This window comes from Hibiscus syriacus, unplaced genomic scaffold, assembly GCF_006381635.1.
Source record: "Hibiscus syriacus cultivar Baekdansim isolate YM2019G1 unplaced genomic scaffold, ASM638163v2 tig00110430_pilon, whole genome shotgun sequence".
Taxonomy (NCBI): domain Eukaryota; kingdom Viridiplantae; phylum Streptophyta; class Magnoliopsida; order Malvales; family Malvaceae; genus Hibiscus; species Hibiscus syriacus.
Genome location: NW_024062734.1, coordinates 1,055,566 through 1,075,479, shown reverse-complemented (window position 1 = coordinate 1,075,479; position 19,914 = coordinate 1,055,566). Strand labels below are relative to the sequence as shown.

The 19,914-nt window shown below is 34.9% G+C and overlaps 2 protein-coding genes across 3 annotated transcripts; one reads left to right on the top strand and one right to left on the bottom strand.

Moving 5' to 3' along the window:
- Positions 1-1,294: 1,294 nt before the first annotated feature.
- On the bottom strand, positions 1,295-4,206 carry LOC120125417 (SWI/SNF complex component SNF12 homolog). 2 transcript variants are annotated; one of them, XM_039143842.1, is made up of 4 exons: positions 4,166-4,206; positions 2,147-3,777; positions 1,645-1,723; positions 1,295-1,552 (listed from the first exon to the last, which is right to left on the bottom strand). In XM_039143842.1, the coding sequence occupies exons 2-3, from the start codon at positions 3,730-3,732 to the stop codon at positions 1,651-1,653; spliced, it is 1,659 nt and encodes a 552-aa protein (XP_038999773.1). In that variant the 5' UTR covers positions 3,733-3,777; positions 4,166-4,206; the 3' UTR covers positions 1,295-1,552; positions 1,645-1,650. The 2 variants fall into 2 exon arrangements, with proteins under 2 accessions (XP_038999773.1, XP_038999772.1); XM_039143841.1 differs by lacking the exon at positions 4,166-4,206 and having other exon boundaries at positions 2,147-4,111.
- A 1,300-nt stretch (positions 4,207-5,506) lies between these two features.
- LOC120125269 (triacylglycerol lipase 2-like) lies at positions 5,507-8,687 on the top strand. The gene is made up of 9 exons (XM_039143744.1): positions 5,507-5,822; positions 5,906-6,016; positions 6,848-6,988; positions 7,095-7,205; positions 7,306-7,449; positions 7,551-7,591; positions 7,665-7,744; positions 7,929-8,024; positions 8,308-8,687. Exons 1-9 carry the CDS (start codon positions 5,637-5,639, stop codon positions 8,628-8,630), a joined length of 1,233 nt encoding a protein of 410 aa, XP_038999675.1. The 5' UTR covers positions 5,507-5,636; the 3' UTR covers positions 8,631-8,687.
- The last annotated feature ends 11,227 nt before the right edge of the window (positions 8,688-19,914 follow it).

Below are 19,914 nucleotides of genomic sequence, written 5' to 3'. Positions count from 1 at the left end.
TCCAACTTTCAGACATTAAGATATGTTTTAGTCGTGGATAAATTCTCATAAGATATTCTTAACATGTCATAAGACACGATTAGAAAAGCATGGCCCAAGCCACCGGGTAAAACTGCTTTCTTTCCAGTTAATCACACGTACGACTAAATGTGGGTGCAGATCGTAAGGGTCGAGTATCATTGTTCGGAGTTGATTCTCATGGCGTTGCGAGGTCACAGCTGCTCACGTCTTTGGAAGGGGCTATGTCGAGTTTGGGAAGATGTTTTGGGTGGCTTAAGCTGGAATATTCGAACCGAGCACATACGGATTTTTGGTTCGATACTTGGTTGAGCCATGAGGGTCCTTGGTGCATAAACGACTTCATCAATTGGTCCCTTCACCGGCTTCTGTTGCTTGCTAGTTGCAAGCTCGGGGCAGTGGGACTGAAACCATTTAAATGGTGTGCTACCGAGATCTATCTTGAGGAAGTTCGCTGCGACCAGCCCCCTCCCCCAAGCTAATCTTGGGGACGACACTTTGGATTGGCAGTGGGATGAGAGGAGAATCTTCTCTACTAAATCAACATATCGTGCCCTTGTTGCAGCGGAGGAGAAGCCGATTTGTGGACATTAGGAGATTGATTAGAAGCTCGATGTGCCCCCAACGTGTTGAAGTGTTTCTTTGGCTGCTCTTAAGCGATAAATTGCTTACGAATACAGAGCGAATTTGTCGTCACATTAACACAAAGAGTATATGTAGTATTTGTAAGAAGGGGATGAGAATGAGCGATTCATTAAACGACCTCAATGAATAAAGAGATAATTGTTATCTCTAGAGGTCCCAAGGTGTTTAAATGTTTATTGTCAAATGATTTAGTAACATATTTACTCCTAACTTATAAAATAGCTTAGGTCAATGAATTTATATACATATTATTTATCATTCCACTTCCATCATTCGTTGAATATTCTTTTACTAATAAGAAAATAGACAAAATATAGTATAGCTTTGTATTTGTTGGATAGGCCTTGCACGTTTTCTGTTTTCTTTTATATCCAAAATTATCATAAGACAGATAACAGACAGGACAAACAAACAACCAGGGCCAGGGCCTATGTCGCTCTAAACTCTTCATTTTCACTTCTCCTGAATTGCTTGTGCCCAACATACTTTTTGGACATAAATATAACGATACGGCCACTTGAAAAGAAATACACATACCCATGTGCATGTTAAACATGCACACATATCTGATACTCACATCTTAGTCCAAGTATCATAACCAGAAGTGTACCATATATATATATTACAAATCGAACAAAATCAAAACTATCATGCTAATTTCTAATGTCTAATTTAAAAGGGTTTGATGATAATCATGCCTAAACAAGCTACTTCCTGTTCTACATCCCTCTAAATCCCCATTCAACAACATTGCAATTCTAAAGGACAGGTATACAGACAGTTCAGTTGATACATGATTCAAATCAATGAAAAACCTAGAAAGTTATCGACACCTTCGGAGCCTGTGACTTTTGTTCTCCCTGGAGAACCAATTCCAGCAGGTGGCCTTGCATGATTCATCAGCTTTACTTCTGCAGCAGGTGTCTTTGCATGATTCATCAGCTTCCGAAGCATCACTTGCAGCAGGTGGGTTGCATGATTCATCATTCATGTGCTTCCTGGAGCATCACTTCCAGCAGGCGGCTTGCGATTCAGATAACGGATAACAGCATCTTCGACCCTGTCAGAACCACCAAAAAAGAACTTGAATGTGTCAATCAAAAGATTTTAAGATAAAACTTCAAGCCTTTAACAGGATACATGCATGAATGAACTAACACATGATGACCCTCCACCAGCATGTCTATTGTTTCACATATGAGCTCTGGCAAAGAACAAAAGATCTAATGTAATAAAATTTTACGGAACGCGGCAATGAAAGGGAAGATTTGATAAATATTTTTGACAAGGCACAAGCAATAAGGTTGAAAGGTCAATCAAGTACTCAGGTTTCTACCAAATCAATCACAATTCAAGAAGCAAGATATTGTCAGTGGCAAAGGCTGCATGTCTATAAGGTGATAGGCTAGGTTGCTCTAAATGATCCATATCGCAATAAGTGTAACTGCAAGTCTGCAGAAAAAATAAAAAAAAATGGGCTTACCATTGTTTGTTAAAGAAATCTGAATGGCGCTCTTTTTCAGCACTCCGACTAGGTTCTCCAGTTACCAATTTCAGATCCCGGGTCTGAGACTGAACTAAAGCATTTATAAATTCTACTGGAGATTGACTGAATCCTAGAAAGAATGCTCGCCTTCTACAGTGGTCATGAATTTTCCTTATGGTAGCACATATTGATTCATCACAAGCATCAATCTCTTTGGTCTTTTCTCCATTTGTCAACAGAGCAGACAATTCGCTTTGTATAGGAAAGGGTATGTCCACTAACACATCATAGCATGCATTTCCAGCAGGACTATTCCCGGAAAGCTTGATTTTATGCTCCAAATGTATGGGTGGTGGTGGAGACAAATGCTGCAATATCTTCTGTGGAACCATGGTAAATTTCACTCTATCCTCCCCAAAAACTTTCTGAAGCTGTGCATCACAATTAAAACAAGACGAATCGCTTGGGTTCTGAAGTTTTCTAGCCTTCACATAATGCCAAATTGCAGCCAAAATTCTTGGGCGTGTATCAACCTCAATACCAAGGACTTCCATTAAAGCCGAAGAAAGCTTGAACTTCTCAGGAACATAATTCATTTCTAACCGTATATTCACAGTAAATTCTTTTTCCCCTTTTCTCTTCACCTCAAAACCTTCTTGTGGTGCGGGAGATCGAGCATGCTCCCATATAATGATATGATTATCCGGATATAGTCTCTGGTCCAAAGAGATAGTCACTCTTTTGAAGAATGATGAAAACTTTGGGTACTGGGGGTTCGTTTTATGAACAAACCCAGGCTGATCTGGATCTACCCCGTCTTCCAAGATCTTCCCAATAATCTTAAGGGTCCACACAGGGGGCTCTGCATTAGGCTTCTTTGGAATTGTCTGAATCTGATTAGAAAATGTGTTGAAAACATATATTCGAAGTGTTTTCTGAACACTAGGTGGGTTTTTTAGTGCCTCTTGGATGTCAACTTTTTTCCGAGCTACCGCAGCATCAACTCGTGCCTCAAACTCAAGAAGCTGGGTATACAAAGCAGATTCCGGAAGAATGGTAGCCACTCTTTCTTGTAGCTGTTTGTCAGGAATCCTCTGCTTCTTTCTTCTAGCGGCAGCCGTAAGTTCCATTGTTCTCAAAGGGGACATCGTGTTTGTCATCGGAACAGCAGGAGGATACATGGGGGGCCTTTGAAAGATCCTCTTTGCACTTGCACTGCCAGGAGTAGACATGGATGGCGAAGATGACCCTAAATTACCGATGCCAGCATTTTGAGCTTGGCTAAGGGCCAAACTTTGAGCTTGAAGTTGCGCTTGGAATTGGGCATGAACAGACTGCCCTTGAGCTCGAGCATGGGCCAGAGCTTTCGACTGAGCCAGAGCAAGGGCCTGAGCTTGTGATAACTGAAACTGAGCTTGTGATAACTGAAACTGAGCTTGAAAACCAGCACTTAGTTGTGCCTGTGCCTGTGCCTGCGAGAATGCGGGGTTTCCGGACATCGATGGAGCTACCATCCCCGCATTAGCAAACGGCGACGAAGAGGCCCCGAGGCTCTTGGAGGGATTATTGTTGTTCATAGACATCACTAATCTAATTCACTTGGGAAAAATATCAAACACCTACCAAACCTAAAGCATTCAGGGGAAAAAAAGTAAACCCCAAGCAATCTTAGCATATACCCGATAATCAAAAGCACCAAAAGAAACAAAATTTCCCTTCAAAATGGAACCTTCAAAAGTTGAACCCTAAAGGTACCAAAACCCCCAAAGCCCTGATTTTGCAGAACCCTCCAGAGACCCTGCATTCGAACCAAATCATACAACAACAAGTCGGATTCTAAACAAGCAAAAACGAGGAAACGAAGGGGGAAAACGATAGGAAGTGCAAGAAACGAAGAACTTGAATTACGAAATTAGATAAAAAGGAAGAGAGTTTAAACCAAAAGAGAGGAATTCAGATTGAAATAAAAAAAAAGTAACAATTTAAAAAAGAAGAAAAAAATTGCAATTGTCTTACGAAAGATTGAAGAGATTTGAAAGATTTGGCTTGTCTTCCAGCAAACAAAGACTATCAGCTATAGACAGAGAGAGAGAGAAAACGAAAGCCAGACTACGATATCGCTGCTTTGTTTGCTACTCTCTCCGTACCATTTACCAAATATCAAAGTCCGAACCCGATCCAAAATAACCGGGCTTCTACAATTTTAGTTTCCCAAGAAAAAAGCCCAATCATTGTGCCAAGAGCTTGATACAGAGAATGAGCTGTTTCGTTTCCAACTTATTTTAAAATTTAGTTTTTATATTTTATCTTATAAATTTATTTTTTTGGGTACTATGTTTATATAAAAATATTGATTCCTTCTTCGAATTTTGAATGCTAACAGAGTAAACTCAGAATTCATGAAACATCAAACGATATGAGGTTTTCTTCTTTACTGGGTCATGTCAAGGTGAAGAAGATTTTGAATATCATTAGGTAGGTGTTGCAGCACCTTTAGCTCTATTATTACAGTAAACTTAAGACGAGTTAGAATATCATCTACATCATTCATTTTCCAATAAATGTATCTTGTTTTGATCTGAACGATATGCGATTATCTAAATTCAAATAATAATGATAAAAAGTATCGCAAAAAATTATTGATGAAGGAATGTTTTGATCTATATGAGTGATTAACGAACCCAGAATTGAATCCCAAAAAAATAATCATATGTTGCCTCATCGATGTCTTTGAATACAACTTGATAATCCCATCCAGTAATCCAAATATAATCGACACTAAAAATTCGTCTCTCACAAGAACTAATGCTTGTGTGTCCAATGCAAAATAAGCTGTCATCGATCCTCATTCAGAGCCTTCCAAATTCAGTTTCATTGATGTTTAGTCATCACCAGTTTATTCATGAAAAAAAGGGTCCATTTTCTATTCCCGAATAAAGGGTAAATCATTTTATTTAGTCATCCAACGATTACTTTGATTCCATTTTAGTCATTCAATTTTTTTCTTTCTAAAATCATATGTAATGTTACTTTTTTGGTCATCCACCGATAAAAATAAACATAGTTGTTGATGTGATAATTTTTTATATTTTTAATGATGATGTGATATTACCTTATGATGACACGTCAACATAATCATTAATTTTTTAACTGTGAGTGATCAAAATAGAATTTTATGTATAATTTTGAAAAAACAATAATTGAGTGACTAAACTAGAACTAAAGTGATAGTTGAGTGACTAAATACTTAGACTACCCAACCAAAAAAAAAAAAGCCCCCCATTTAGCCAAGAAATCCTTAGTTGACAGTTACAAATGCAAGGAATTCCATACATAAAAAAAAAACAAAAAAAAAAAACTAGTAATCTTTTCCCCACAATTTCTGCTGTCTTTTCCTTCCTTTCTCTCTCTATATACATAACAACAACACATCCATTGATTTTTAGCCTCTCCACATCGAAACAGCCAAACCAAAACTGGCAAAGTTATGGCTCGTCCTCCCGAGTTGTTCAGTCTGGCCTCGTTAACTCTTTTACTCGCCTTGGTGGTCGAGCCTCACGGAGCATATGGCACGACCCGTGGTTCGTTTGGCCCCAACGATGGTGCTTCAGAAGTCGGTGGGATATGCGCCACCTCGGTCACCATCCATGGTTACAAATGCCAAGAACACCAAGTATATGAACTATTGATCAATTTTGATACACAGAGTTTCCTTTTTTGGTGTTATTTTTAGATTAATATTGATCGTTGTTGCAGGCGGAAACCAAAGATGGATATATCCTTAGCATGCAAAGAATCCCAGAGGGACGTAACGGTGGTGCTGGAAACACGAAGCAGCCGATACTCATACAGCACGGTGTCCTTGTGGTGAGTCATCTGTCATTTCCGAGTCGAACTCAAGCTTGAATAACTCGAATTAGCCAATAAGATAAATTCAAGTATCCCACTGTTTGACTGGAGTAATTCAGTTTTTAGTATCTATTCATAATTTTTCTTAGTAATTGACAATGCGTATATATTCTACCTACACAATTGCTTGAACTTGTGTCATCTAAAGAAAATAATATTTTATTTTACTACTGAGACTACTCAATAAATTTAACTAATTTGATCTATATAAAATTCAAAGTCGAATTTTTAAACGCCGGTTGTCTTTTGGGTGTGAACTTGACTCCATGTGAGGAAAATTTGATGACTAAAGTTTAAGTTAAAACGTTCGAGTGAGTTCATGTGCGGCGCACTCTTTTGGGGGCCCCTTTTCTAGGGGAACTTTTTTACTTTAAAGGAAAGATCTGGCTTAATTTACGCACCAAGATTACATTTTTGTGAGATAAATTTTTTAATTAAAATGAAAAATATAATAAATGCACTTTTATGCTTGAAAAATCATATTTTAAAAGATAATAGAGTAAAGGTTTAAAATGCTTTTCTAAGGGATTCAATCATGAGATAGTGCCACCTTCTTTGCATTGTTTTTGCTTTGGATGCAAGTTAAACTATGCATGGAACATGCCATGATGCATGATTATTGCTTCTTTATAATTCTAATGGAAAATTTTGAGCTTTCTGTTCATGGCCTAATCATAAATTCGAGTCAGTCAAGTAATCGATTGAACTGAAAATCGTACCATTACATAATTGAATCTATCCGATAAAAAATCGAAAACCGAAGCTTATGATCTTTGCTTGGTTTGTCAGGATGGAATGGCGTGGCTCCTGAATTCACCACAAGAGAATTTGCCAATGATTTTGGCTGATAAAGGTTTCGATGTGTGGATTGCCAACACCAGAGGGACCAGATTCTGCAGGAAACATGTTTCGCTCGATTCTAGCCAGCCGGTTTTTCTTCTTACCTTTCATGTTTTTGTAATAAAAATGTCGAAAAACATGGAAAATTGAATATGAACTTAAGAGGGTGATTTAAACTGATAGTTGAAAGTGACAGGAGTTCTGGAACTGGTCATGGGATGAACTGGTGAGTTTCGATCTACCGGCTGTTTTTGATTTCGTGTTCAACCAGACACAGCAGAAGATTCATTACATTGGTCATTCTCTGGTGAGAAACCATCTAACGAAGAAAAATGAAAAGTCGAAACAACATAGATAATCAACAGAATACCAAAACCTTAATGCAATGTGTGCATTCTGATTGACAGGGAACTCTTATAGGTCTGGCGTCTTTCTCTGAGGGCCATCAAGCGAACACACTGAAATCTGCAGCATTTCTAAGCCCGATCGCGTACTTAAGCCATATGAATACCGCACTTGGTACGGTTGCCGCTAAAGCCTTCGTCGGTGAGGTCAGTAAGGAACACTCCCTTCACCATCACTATCAATCGTTAATTCAACTTTAATATAGTATTAATCTGTTAAAAGATTTCATTGTTTATTCGGCAAACAGGTCACTACATGGTTCGGGGTAGCTGAATTCAATCCAAAAGTGTGAGAATCAAGAGCACAGAACCTGTTCTTCTTCACTGTAATAAAGAATTTAAATTTTCTCTGTTATTGACAGACAGCAAGCATCAGCCTTTCTCAAATCTTTATGCAATTACCCTGGAGTTGACTGCTATGACTTATTATCTGCAATCACCGGTACAACATCCATACTCAAAAGCTCTTTCAATTTTAATGCTTGTAATAGACTAAACAGATAACTTTCTTACGCTGTCGGTCTTTGTTATTCGAACTCGAAAGTATGTATCATATAAGCATACATAGAAATAGAATTAATAATTCTTAGAAAATTCTGAATTCGTTTTGTTATTGTAAATTCAAGGAAAAAATTGCTGTCTCAATTTTTCCACGGTTGATCTTTTCATAAAGAATGAGCCTCAATCCACAGCAACAAAAAACATGGTGCACTTAGCTCAGAGTAAGTCTATGAAACCAAACTCTTCTTCTACCATCTCATCCATGTTGTTTCAGTATGTAACACTCGGGTATTCGAACGTCTTATGTACCCAGGATTCATCGTCGTTCTCGCATATACTTGCATTAAAGGTATAGTCCTCATTGGGACTCCCATATGCCCCGGAAAAGTGCAAGTGTACGCGAGAGTAACGATAGAATCCCGATATGTAGAGCGACACGAGAAAATGTCCTGGAACATTGTTAAGTGACTAATACTAGAGGCTTCAACTAAGCGGAAATTGCAGCTGTTCGAGATGGAGTTATAGCGAAATACAACTACGGCAGGCTAGACTACAACGAGATGCATTACGGTGCGGCCAAACCTCCGGTTTACAACATCTCAAACATCCCTCGCGACCTTCCCATCTTCATCAGCTACGGCGGCCAAGACGCGCTCTCAGATATTCAAGATGTTCAGCTATTGCTCGACAGCCTCAAGTTCCATGATGTCAACAAGCTTATGACTCAGTTCATCAAAGATTATGCCCATGCTGATTTCGTCATGGGAATCAACGCAAAGGATGTTGTGTATAATCAAGTCGTAATGTTCTTTGAAAATCAGCAATGATGCCCCTCAAACAGGCCGGTCTGATCAGTTCATGTAATAGAGCCCGTAATGTTAACTTTTTATTACTATGTGTGGAAGCATTAGCATGCATAATATGAAAATTACTCTCACTAATTAATTCATAAAAAATATTATCATTTTCTTCTTCTTTCGTGTAGGGATGAAAATTTCATCCGAAGACAACGGGTTTCGATTTAATCCAATTTAGTTGGATCGGTTTTTATTCTGAAAATTCGGGTTCACATCGAGTTGATTTTTTAAGAGTGGTGCTAGGTCGAATTCAGATATAGGATAAAAAAACTCTGGTTCAATCAGACAATATTATAATTATCTCTTATATATTTAGTGATAATCGTAATAATATACATTTATTTTACTTTTTCGATTAGGTCATTATTGTACCTAATAAAATGAATTATATATATAATTACGTTGGATCGGATGCGAGTTTTTGATCTAAAAGTCAGATCAAATTTCAAGTCAAATAGAATCCTTTTAAATCCCGATTGGATCATATGCGAGTAAAGGAGTCTTGGCCATAGCGATCCTAATTCCCTGCTCTTTAAAATTCAAAGGAGCACGAACTCCAGTGACCTCGGTGGTAAAGTGTAATCACCACCTCGGTGGTAAAGTGTAATCACCATATTTTTATTACTATTATTAATATAATATAAGTATTATTTTACTATTATTACCCTCGGTGGTTAAGTTCTATTTATATATTTTTTTAAATTACTTGATTTAAAATAAAGTTACATTTTACGTTCATTCGTTTATTATTTTAATGAACGAATATGAGCAAACACGAATAAACTACATTCCTTAACGAACAAACACAAATAAGAAATTATGTTCGTTTAATTGTTTGTGTTCATTTGTTTGTTTGATTAAAGTTAAACGATCGAACATGCACATATCCTCCTTCGTGTTAGTTCGGTTTGTTTACAACCTTAATTAGAGGAAACACTAACAAATTTAAAAGATATGGTTACATATTTATGGCCATTGATAATTAGATACATCATAGATAATTATTCATCGATGTTCCTTGTAGGATTCAACAATTTAATACAAAATGAATTATTACTTCTTGCTATACGGAGATGATTATCGAATTGCGTTTGTCCTTTCTTTAAATAAAAATAACAAATTCACTACGATACCAATCCATTATTAGGTTTATTTTTGGAACAATCGTATTAGAATCAAAACGATGTAAATGGTTCATTTTGTTCAATCTAACCCTTTTTGCGTACATATTTATGGGTTAAAAATATATTAAGTTTTTGTATTTTTCGTACATTTAGAAATCAATTTTCCTAAATCTATTCCTAAGAATCTAACTTTTAACCTTTAAATATAAATAATCAAATCTAATTACTCCCTCTATTACTCGAATCATTCTCTAATAGTCTGCCGTCGATAAGCCACCTCGGGCGGGAGGGTGAGGTTGATAGTCGGGTGGGTTTGTAATTTAGGAATTAGGGTTTAGTAGATGGTTTAGGTATGATTTGGGGTTTGGGGTTTGAGTTTAAATTTAAGGGTATAATTTGGGTTTTTAGTTTATTTATTTTTATTATAATCTTATGTGGTTTTATAATATTAATAAATTATGCAACGTCAACTGAAATATTTATAAAATAATATGTCATCATAGAGTGACTAAAATAACAGTAAAATAAAAGTTGAGTGAGTAAATTAAAAAAATTTAAAAGTAAAGTGAGTGAAATGGAAGAGAGAGTAAAGTCAAGTGATGAATTTACCCTATTTTAAAATAAAAATAATAATTTTGATAATTATATAACCAAAAATAAATATTGTAATGGAAATGGATTTCATAAAAGAATTTTATCGGTGTTAACAATTAGATTTGAGCTTTTACATTCAAAACATAGAATGATTAAATTCTTAAAAGTAAAAATAGAAAAATTAAACTTTCAATGTATGAAAAAGTATAGGAACTTGGAGTATATTTTAACCTATATATTTATATATAGTTATGCCACATTTTAATTACTAAATTTTAAAGTATAGCATCATGGTCGTGGACACCTTTTTGACCAAGTGTTTTGTCTTAATTTTCTATTAGATTAACTTATAGGTTTAATTTTTTTTTTTTTGAACGCTTCCTTCTTCATTTTCTCGACTCACCGCTTATCTCTTTTCTTCCCATTTTTCTTTAGCACGTGGTAACATAAGTTTTGGTGTTAGTTGTCGCTTTCGGTATCTTTTTTATCTGGTATTTTTAGTTTTTTAAGTGTTTCTAATAACTTTGCCTTAATAGGATTTTTTCTATTTTTATAATACGTTTTTTTTATCTTTTGATAAATTTTTATTTTTTCGGTCGTTTATCCTTTTTTTAGGATTATATTTGACATAGTTACGACTGATCAAAATGACGCTAATTTATTATCATATTGATATTACATACTTTAGATCATCAATTGGATTTGGATACGTAACATGCGACTGTAGATTGTTTTCTCATTATGCTTAACTTTGGTTTGTATTTTTCCATGGTATTTCAGTAGGTTAATCACATATTTTGGTTTGTATATCATAGTAATCAGATCTATTCATATCTATTTTTTGTTCGAGTTTTTGTGGGGGTTTTACATTTTTCTTGTATAGTCCTTATATGATCTTGAGTGACTAGTTACTTGATGATTACAGTAGAATATCCCAATTATGTGTTTAGTTTACAATTTTAGTTATAAATCTTTATTGTAATTTTAAATATTTTATATATTTTACTAAAATTAGATGTTTCTACTTAAAAAACTTTAATTTAACTAGAGTGTTTCGACTCCAATTTTATTTGTAATTTTATAAAAAATTTAAATTATATATTGAAATATTTACACCATTAATATAAAATTTAAATAATTCATTTTGCTTAGTAGAAATATAAAATATTTTTTTATAAAATAACTTTTTATTGAATCAACGATCAAATTCATAAAATCTTAATTTATTTTATATTTCTATCGAAAATATTTCACGTTCTTCAATTTCAAAATCCGAAGCTAATGAATTACTTCTATCAGTATTTTTTAGGCATAATGCAAATAAATACCCATAACGTTTGACACTATATGCATTTTTGCCCAAATAGTTTTTTTGGAGCAATTGTACCCACAACGTTTAAATATGAAGCATAAGTCTCCCCCGTTGGATAAAAACCGTCAGTCAACTGACGGCGGGTCCATCTGACTAAGCATTCACATGTGGTCACCGATGATGATGTGGTGTTTCCATGTTACTATTTTATGCTGACGTGGAATTTACACGTCAGATTTTTAAATAAAATTTAAATTAAAAGTTTAAACCAGTAAGAGAATGACACATGTCACTCTCCTATTGGCGTGTATTGGATAGAAGGGATGAAAGGCTCCTAACCGCGGGGAATGGGATTCGAACATGGGTAAGGGCGTGAAATGGAATGGCCCTTGCCACCAAGTTAGGCATGTTACTTAGTAATTATATGTAACAAATTACTAATAAACCAAAAATAAATGTTCAGGTTAATAAAAAAAATGATACGTGCGTTTAGCATAAAATATATATACGCTTCAAACGGTATTTCCCCCCAAACCCAAGTATCCCCAAATACAAATCAAATCGAAACCCTAATCGCATATCCCTTTTCAATTTCGACTCCATCAAATCTCCTCTACTAGAACGAATTTTCCTTCAAGCAGCAGCCTTAAATCGATTACAGAAGCGTATATTTTGAAGGTGAGTTGATTTGTTTGAATGGAATCATAAATTATTTCCTCAATTTTGAATGGGTTTTTGATTTAGTTTTGTTAAATGTTTTGGGTATGTGCGGGTTTCGAATGGGTTTTCGATTAAGTTATCTTTCATTCAAGTTTTTATTTGGTTTAGTTCGAAATGAACATTGATTTGTGAATATCACTTGAATTAATTTAATAATTAATGTTGTTTATTTTCTATTTGGGTTGTAGTAGAAATTTTGTAATGGACAGGTTGGCATGTCCAACCATCGTTAGTGCTTCGCGACGAGATTTCGTCTACAACGGTGACCCAAATAAGTGTTATTGCAATAAATTGACAGCTAGGGAAATTTCATGGAATGATTTAAACCCAGAAGAAGGTATTACGGTTGCTCAAATTTTCTGGTAAAAATATGTTTATAATGACCTTGTATTAGTTAGCTTGAATGATAAAATGTTGTTGCATATATCGATTGATAACAAATATGTTTTTCCCCCTTATTGTAGCACGGTTGTAGGTATTTTGAATGGTATGATGGTAGCATGCCAGAGCGAGCTAATTACTTACTACGATAATTATGTGATAGTGAGCGAAATTTAACGAAAGAGAATGCAAGACTTAGAAGACAGATTAGAAGTTGTTCCTTGACTTCTACTGCTCAAAGGAATAGTGTGTTGTTGGAAGAGAGTGAAAATGTTCAAAGCAAAGTGAATGAGATTGGAAGTGTGCAAAGTGAAGACAATTACAATGAATTAAAGGCAAAGATTAAGAGCTTGAAGGAAAAATCTAAAACAATGAAGAAAGAAAAGGAATTTTATAAGACAATGTGTATTTGCTCAATGGTGTGTGTCATATGTATCTTTATGGTAATTGTACTTACAATAGCACTTTAGGTGTTTTGTTAAAGATTAAGTGTTTATGTATGTGTAATACCAAGTGTTTGACTATTACTTATTGAGAATAAATGACTATGTCTAATATTAAGTTCTTAGTGTTTTCTATTATCTTGGCTAGTTAATATGCTTAAACCGAATAAACAGAAAATAATCGAAAAGAAATGTTATTGATTCTTGAGTTAGGCATATAATTGCCATACACAAAAAAAACATATATTTATGCTACATGGTATATCATATGAAGTTAGACAGATATTTTCCATACACAAAAAGAAGTACAACCTAAAACATATACCCTAACAAAAAGCAACACAACCAAAAGTATAACCCCTCAGACCGATACGGATAGCCCGATCCGATCTGGAGTGTCACATTAGGGCCACCGGAGCGACCCACTGTAAAAATAGTGGAAAATTTAAAACTTTAATTAAAACATACAACTTATAAAATCATTTATCAGTATTCAGAAGTAAAATAGATTTTCAGACTCGTATATAAAGCAAAATACAATTACATGCCCCCTAAGCACATGTACCATACTCTGCAACAACACCGGAAGAACTCCCTTACTGAAGTCGATAGCTACATTGGTTCAATTCTTTTAACCTGCAATGGTGAGTAATAGAGTGAGCTTCGAAAAGCTCAGTAATACAAAACTACCAGATGATGCTACATGACATGCAAATAAATGGGAAGTCATAATTTCCTTATTGAATCAAACGTATACCAATTGCGGAATAATCTGGGATTCCATTAATAGTTCATCGAGTAGAAGCCATGAATCTCAGTTCATAAGAAACCTTTCATACTATCACGTTTTCATGAGGTCGAATAGGATGCCTAGTGTGTTCCATTAGTACGATAAAACCATAATAGGTACACTAATCAAATGATAGTTCAGTAAAATCCCATAAACCATATTTTAGTGGATCTTTTAAACTCATATTTTAAAACCATCTTACAAAGAGTTAACCTAAGGGAACATCTTAGGGCCTGAGAGCCTACCCAAGATAGATTTCGGGGACATGGGGCCTACCTAAGAACATATCTTAGGGCCGCAGGGCCTACCCGATAATGATCTCAGGGCCGCAGAGCCTACCTAAGAGTCACATTAGGTCCATAAAAATTTTCCAGCTTGATCAGAGCTGTACTTTACAAATCTGTATCTCCAAGATACAATTTATACAATGATACAAATCCATAAGCCATCACCGTTAAGTCGGTGCATCCATAAAACAATAACCATAGATTTCAGTATACCACATGTTAAAACAATAAAACAATTTTTCAAAATATAAGGAACACACTAGAGAATCCAATTATTTTTCCAGATGCATTTTGTAGTTATCAATATGGATAACATGAACTTGTGCAATTTGATTGGATTTCAATAATAAGATCTTATTGAAGAGAATCGATTTCTAACCGATCTAATCAGACATTTCAGATTGATACTTTTAGAATTCCACTAAGTTTCTATATGCATCAGGAAAACATTCAGGAACCTTTATACTGAATAATTCTATATTCAGATTTACTGCGAGTGATTCCATTACCCAAACAATCAGGGGTATTCAGTAATATACTTTGAATTCATAGGTTTTCAGCCCAATTGAACCAAATGAGGTATTCAAAATCTTTTCCTTCTGCGATGCTTGCATTTTCCAACATGACCGAAATGATTTTAGATGAAAATATAGAATCGAAGATTCAAGTCATTTACAATCTATGACTATCGATCATATTATCAAATAAATCGAGTTACACAACTCCCAAACTGATGCATGTCAACAAGTCAATTCATTATCCTTCCAGTGTATTCACTCTTTAATACCATAATGCATATCCATATATCATCCCCATAATCATCACTGAATAAATCTTCCAACGGTCTTTATTTCATTTCCACGTTTCAACAATATCAGGAAATACAGACGTACTTGATCTGTGGCTCATAACCCATAAGGACAATTCATCATGTAAGTTCAACAGTGTTTCCAAACTCATCCAATCACCTATTTAATCCTCAGTCATTGATGTTACTTAGTTCGTTTAGTAAGCAAGTCTATCTCGATTACTTTAAAGTTTTCCAGAATAATTCAGACGTTTCTGAATTTCAAATACACGTTGTACTTCATTTCAGTTCAATTTATTCATATAATAAAGTCATTCTGGTATTCGTGGTTGATTTGACTCACAAATACCCACTTGTTAGTACTGTATGTGCTCTAGAGTTGAGCTGAGCCAAGTACTTCCAGAATTATCATCAATCCAAATTTGAGAAGATGAACAAACATTCAAGTGGTACTTATATCATTCAGGTAATGATATAGCACTAACGTTGGTTGATCACTTAAGCTTTGTTCCATAACTTTTACTGGTAGAACAACATCCATGTTTATTTGAATTTCTTAATTAATCAAAGACATTTACTTATTATAGGTTATAAGGGCATTTTGGTCATTTGAGTGCTCAACGTTTTTCTATTCATTTCAAAGCTTGAGTATATCCATTCATTCCTTATCTTGGTGACATTCTTGAGTCATTTCAATTCCAGGGGTATTTTGGTCATTTTACAAATCTAGAATATTTCAATCATTTCCTTCCGTTCGGTCTTATTATTTAATTCAAACTTCTAATTTATGTTAGTCCCTTTGAACTATTCTGACAAAATATCAACATCGATAAATTATTATTCTTCACGTACTTACTCAAGTCGGAGATTTCCAAGTTAAATGCCTTCTCAGATGTTACTAACGGATTATCAGAATTTTCCATACAAAAATAGGATCTCAACAATCAAATCAGTAATTTATCGGTTTAAAAACAAATTCTCATGTTACTTCCTCATTCAGTGTCAACTTGGACTATTTTTACCTCTCAAGGGCATTTTTCGTAATTTCTTAATCAGATAATTTCGGTATTAACTCTTAACGAAAATAATTATACTTTATAGATCCAATGGTTAATTGCTTTCCCGAACATTCTTTGATCTCGTAATGATTCCTTAACAGACTTATAGTATCTTATACAAACCCTTTTAGGGTTAAAAACAAATTATCCAAATTTTCTAAGCAAAACTAGCATTTCTTATGCACATCTGTAATTATATCGGATCAATATATATTTTCAGAGTTATTAACCAACTTCTAGGGACAATTCTTGTTATCTTACAATATAAGGGTATTTTTGTAATTTACCCTACCGGAGTATTCTCATAATTTCTCATCCAGGTACCTTTAACCTTTAAAAGATAAGTTACAAATCCATGGCTGATTTCTTTATCACAAATCACACAACTTGTAATTTAATTATAACATTCATTCAATCTCTTATATTAATCATTCGATCTGAATTCAGTTATCAAATTTCTACCACATTCATATCGAGTGTATAATTATTCAACTCCATAAAAGTGACAAACATTATCTTATTCATGTATTTACCAATATCAACTATTCCATAAAGCATAAAGAGGTAGTAAAGTATTATCTCGATTTCCGTGCAATATTGATCGACCATAAAAATTCCATTCGAACGTCTTTGATCTTCAATTCAACTTCCAATAATTCCTCAGATACATATCAATATAAATTATATCAGAAACGGAGCTTAATTGCTATAAACAGATCGAATCGGGTGATAAATCAGTGAAAAATAGCTTACCGGGTTCGAATTTGGCGAAACGGACTTCGGATTCGGATTCAGGACGTCGAAAGCATAAAATATAACTTTTCACAAATTTGGAATTTTTGGTCAAAATCAAAGTCAACGGGTTTTACCGGCAATTTCGAGACATTCGGGTTCGAATTTCGAAAAACGGACAGCAGAATCGGATTTGGAACGTCGAAAAATGTCAGGATAGGTATACTCGGTCAAAGTCAAATGTCGTTTAATGCCCGGTCAAAGTTTTGGCTAACAATGGTCAACACCAGTCAACGGTCAACAGGTCGGGTCGGGTCAACGGGTCGGGTGGGGTGTTGACCGGTCAAACCGGTCATTTGGACCATCCCCACGCGCAGTGGAGGTGCGTGGGGCCCCTTCCGGCTGCCTAAAAATCATGGAAAAATTCTTAAAAATTATTTTGAGCGATTCCGAGATACTTACAAAGCTCGGTTCATAATTTTGAACGGCGGAGAGCTCGATTTCAACAAATCGAAAACTTTGACCGTTTCACCTGCTCACCCGCCGCCGTCGACGGAGACCAAGGATGACACCGACAGACTCGGACGGAACAATGAACACGGTGGTGCGGGAGGTGTCGTAAACGGATGACCCGATCGTCGTGAATCGATGAAAAACTAACTAAAATCGAGTTATTACCGATGGTACTTCCGACTGAAATTAACGACGAACAATGACGATTCACGACGAAAGGTTTGAGGGGTTTTGTTCCTTAGTTGACAACGAACACGATGGTGGTTTCGGCTCGTCGATCGGAGGTCGGACAACGAGTAGATCGGAGTTGAAAGTTGGGTCAACGGAAGAGAAAAATTGGAAAAATAAATTCTGCAGCACGGGAGGGGGTTATAAATTCTATCATAAAGAAAAATGGCTAAATTATGAATTTAGTCACTGAACTTCCTGCACTTCTTAAAATGGTATGTCAATTTTATGATTTTACAATTTAATCCCTAATTTCTTCCAAAAATACCAATTAAATTCACCACTTTATAAATTCTAAATTTTAACCCCTAAATTGGGGTGTTACAAAAAGACCCACTTGATCAGACTATTCATTTCTTCTTTTTTGGTGCTATTGATTCTTGAGTGCCCATATGGTCCTCAGCTCATTTCCTCTTCTTTGGTGCACTTGTACCAGACTGATAACATATTAGAAAATTCAAACATTATTTAAGTTTTTGAAAAAAAGACTGTTACTTTTTTAAAATGTTCTTACATAGAATGTCTGCTCGCCAGTCCTCAAATTTGTGTAAAGGCCTATCCCTTCATATTTTTTTCCTCATTAATCTATCAGAAGTAACACATGCATTTACCTTCCCCTTTCCTTTCCTTGATACGTGTGTTGGGTTTGATTCGATTGTACTTGGTGATCTTATCGAAGAATTCCCATCGATATTGTGGTCTTGCAAAAAAATATACTTTAAAAATCTAAAATTATCTTTAAGTTTTAAACCAATTTGAATTCATAAACTCTAAATACCTGGTTTGCAGTATATGATCTTTTATTATGATCTTGTCCACCACATCTTTTACAAGTTATAATAAGACCAATTTTATTAACATGTCCAGGCCTGGCTTTTTTTTTGTTCATCTTGTTGCTTCATTCGATTTTTCTTAGGCCTTCTAGGCATATCTCTATCAATCGGTGGAAGAACATGGTCAATTCCATATTTCTTCCAATCTTGAGGCCTATTAATTGAGCTTTCCACATTCGATTAATTACAGGAAACCCAAGTAATAAAGGCTCAAACCCAAATATATACCCTTTCGTGCAAAACCCACAAGTTATTAACATCCCACAAGTTAGAAAACCCAAATATTTTACAAATGCTTCGACACAATGACATAAACCAAAACATTTAACCATACCCATTATGCCTAAACAAACCCAAATAATCGAGGTTATTCTTTAAAAACTAAACTCACCTTCTATTGCATTTGAGATGGAGAGATTGAATGGGGAAAAGATTCGGAATTCATTCTTGTAGAGGAGATTTGATGGAGAGAAATTGAAAGGGGATATGCGATTAGGATTTCAGTTTGATTTGCATTTGGGGATTCTTGGGTTTGGGGGAAAATACCGTTTGAAGCGTATATATATTTTATGCTAAACGCGCGTATCATTTTTTTATTAACATGAACATTTATTTTTGGTTTATTAAGAATTTGTTACACATAATTACCGAGTAACATGCCTGGCCTGGTGGCAAGGGCCATCCCATTTCACGCCCTTGCCCCAGGTTCGAATCTCATTCCTCGCGTTTAGGAGCCTTTCATCCATTATATCCAATACGCGCCAATAGGAGAGTGACACGTTAAAATAGTGATGTGGAAACGCCTCATTATCATCGATGACCACATCATCATCATCGATGACCACATGTGAATGCTTAGTCAGATGGACCCGTTGACCGTCAGTTGCATTATACCTATTTTTAATTCAACATATTAAAAATAATTACAAAATATAAAAAAGGAAAGTTATAGAAGGTAAAAGAAGATATTATATTTTTTTGTTTAATTGTCCTTTTCTATAATCTAAATTTAAAAATAAAGTATTTCGTTAATTAGATAGATATTAATATTTGGATGGATATTAATATAATAAAAAATAAAGTTTTAAGCTTGAACAACAATTTTAAATATGTAGATAACATTAACATTTGAAATCTTTATTCGATTAATAAAAAAATATTTATTCGATTAATAAAAAATCTTTATTCGATTATGATAATAAATTAAATATTTGAAATAATTAAATTAAAATCGAAATGAATTTAAGCAACGAATTTTATTTGTCTCATATTTATATGCAGTTTAAATTTCACCGTTGGCACCTACAATTCTAATGGCTCCAAACAGCTCTTATTTGTCACCCTAAACAAGGTTTCAGTCTTGGTTTCAACTTTTCAAATCAAGGCGCTAACCCTTCTCTTCCTCGTCCTTGATTTCCTTTGTGCTCAATC

Coding starts and splice junctions, on each gene's coding strand:
- LOC120125417 (XM_039143842.1), bottom strand. CDS start 3,732: ATGTCTATGAACAACAATAATCCCTCCAAGAGCCTCGGGGCCTCTTCG. Junction 1,724..2,146: donor GATTTCTTTAACAAACAATG/GTAAGCCCATTT, acceptor TGGTTCTGACAG/GGTCGAAGATGCTGTTATCC.
- LOC120125269 (XM_039143744.1), top strand. CDS start 5,637: ATGGCTCGTCCTCCCGAGTTGTTCAGTCTGGCCTCGTTAACTCTTTTA. Junction 6,989..7,094: donor CGCTCGATTCTAGCCAGCCG/GTTTTTCTTCTT, acceptor TGAAAGTGACAG/GAGTTCTGGAACTGGTCATG. Junction 8,025..8,307: donor CATGGTGCACTTAGCTCAGA/GTAAGTCTATGA, acceptor CGGAAATTGCAG/CTGTTCGAGATGGAGTTATA.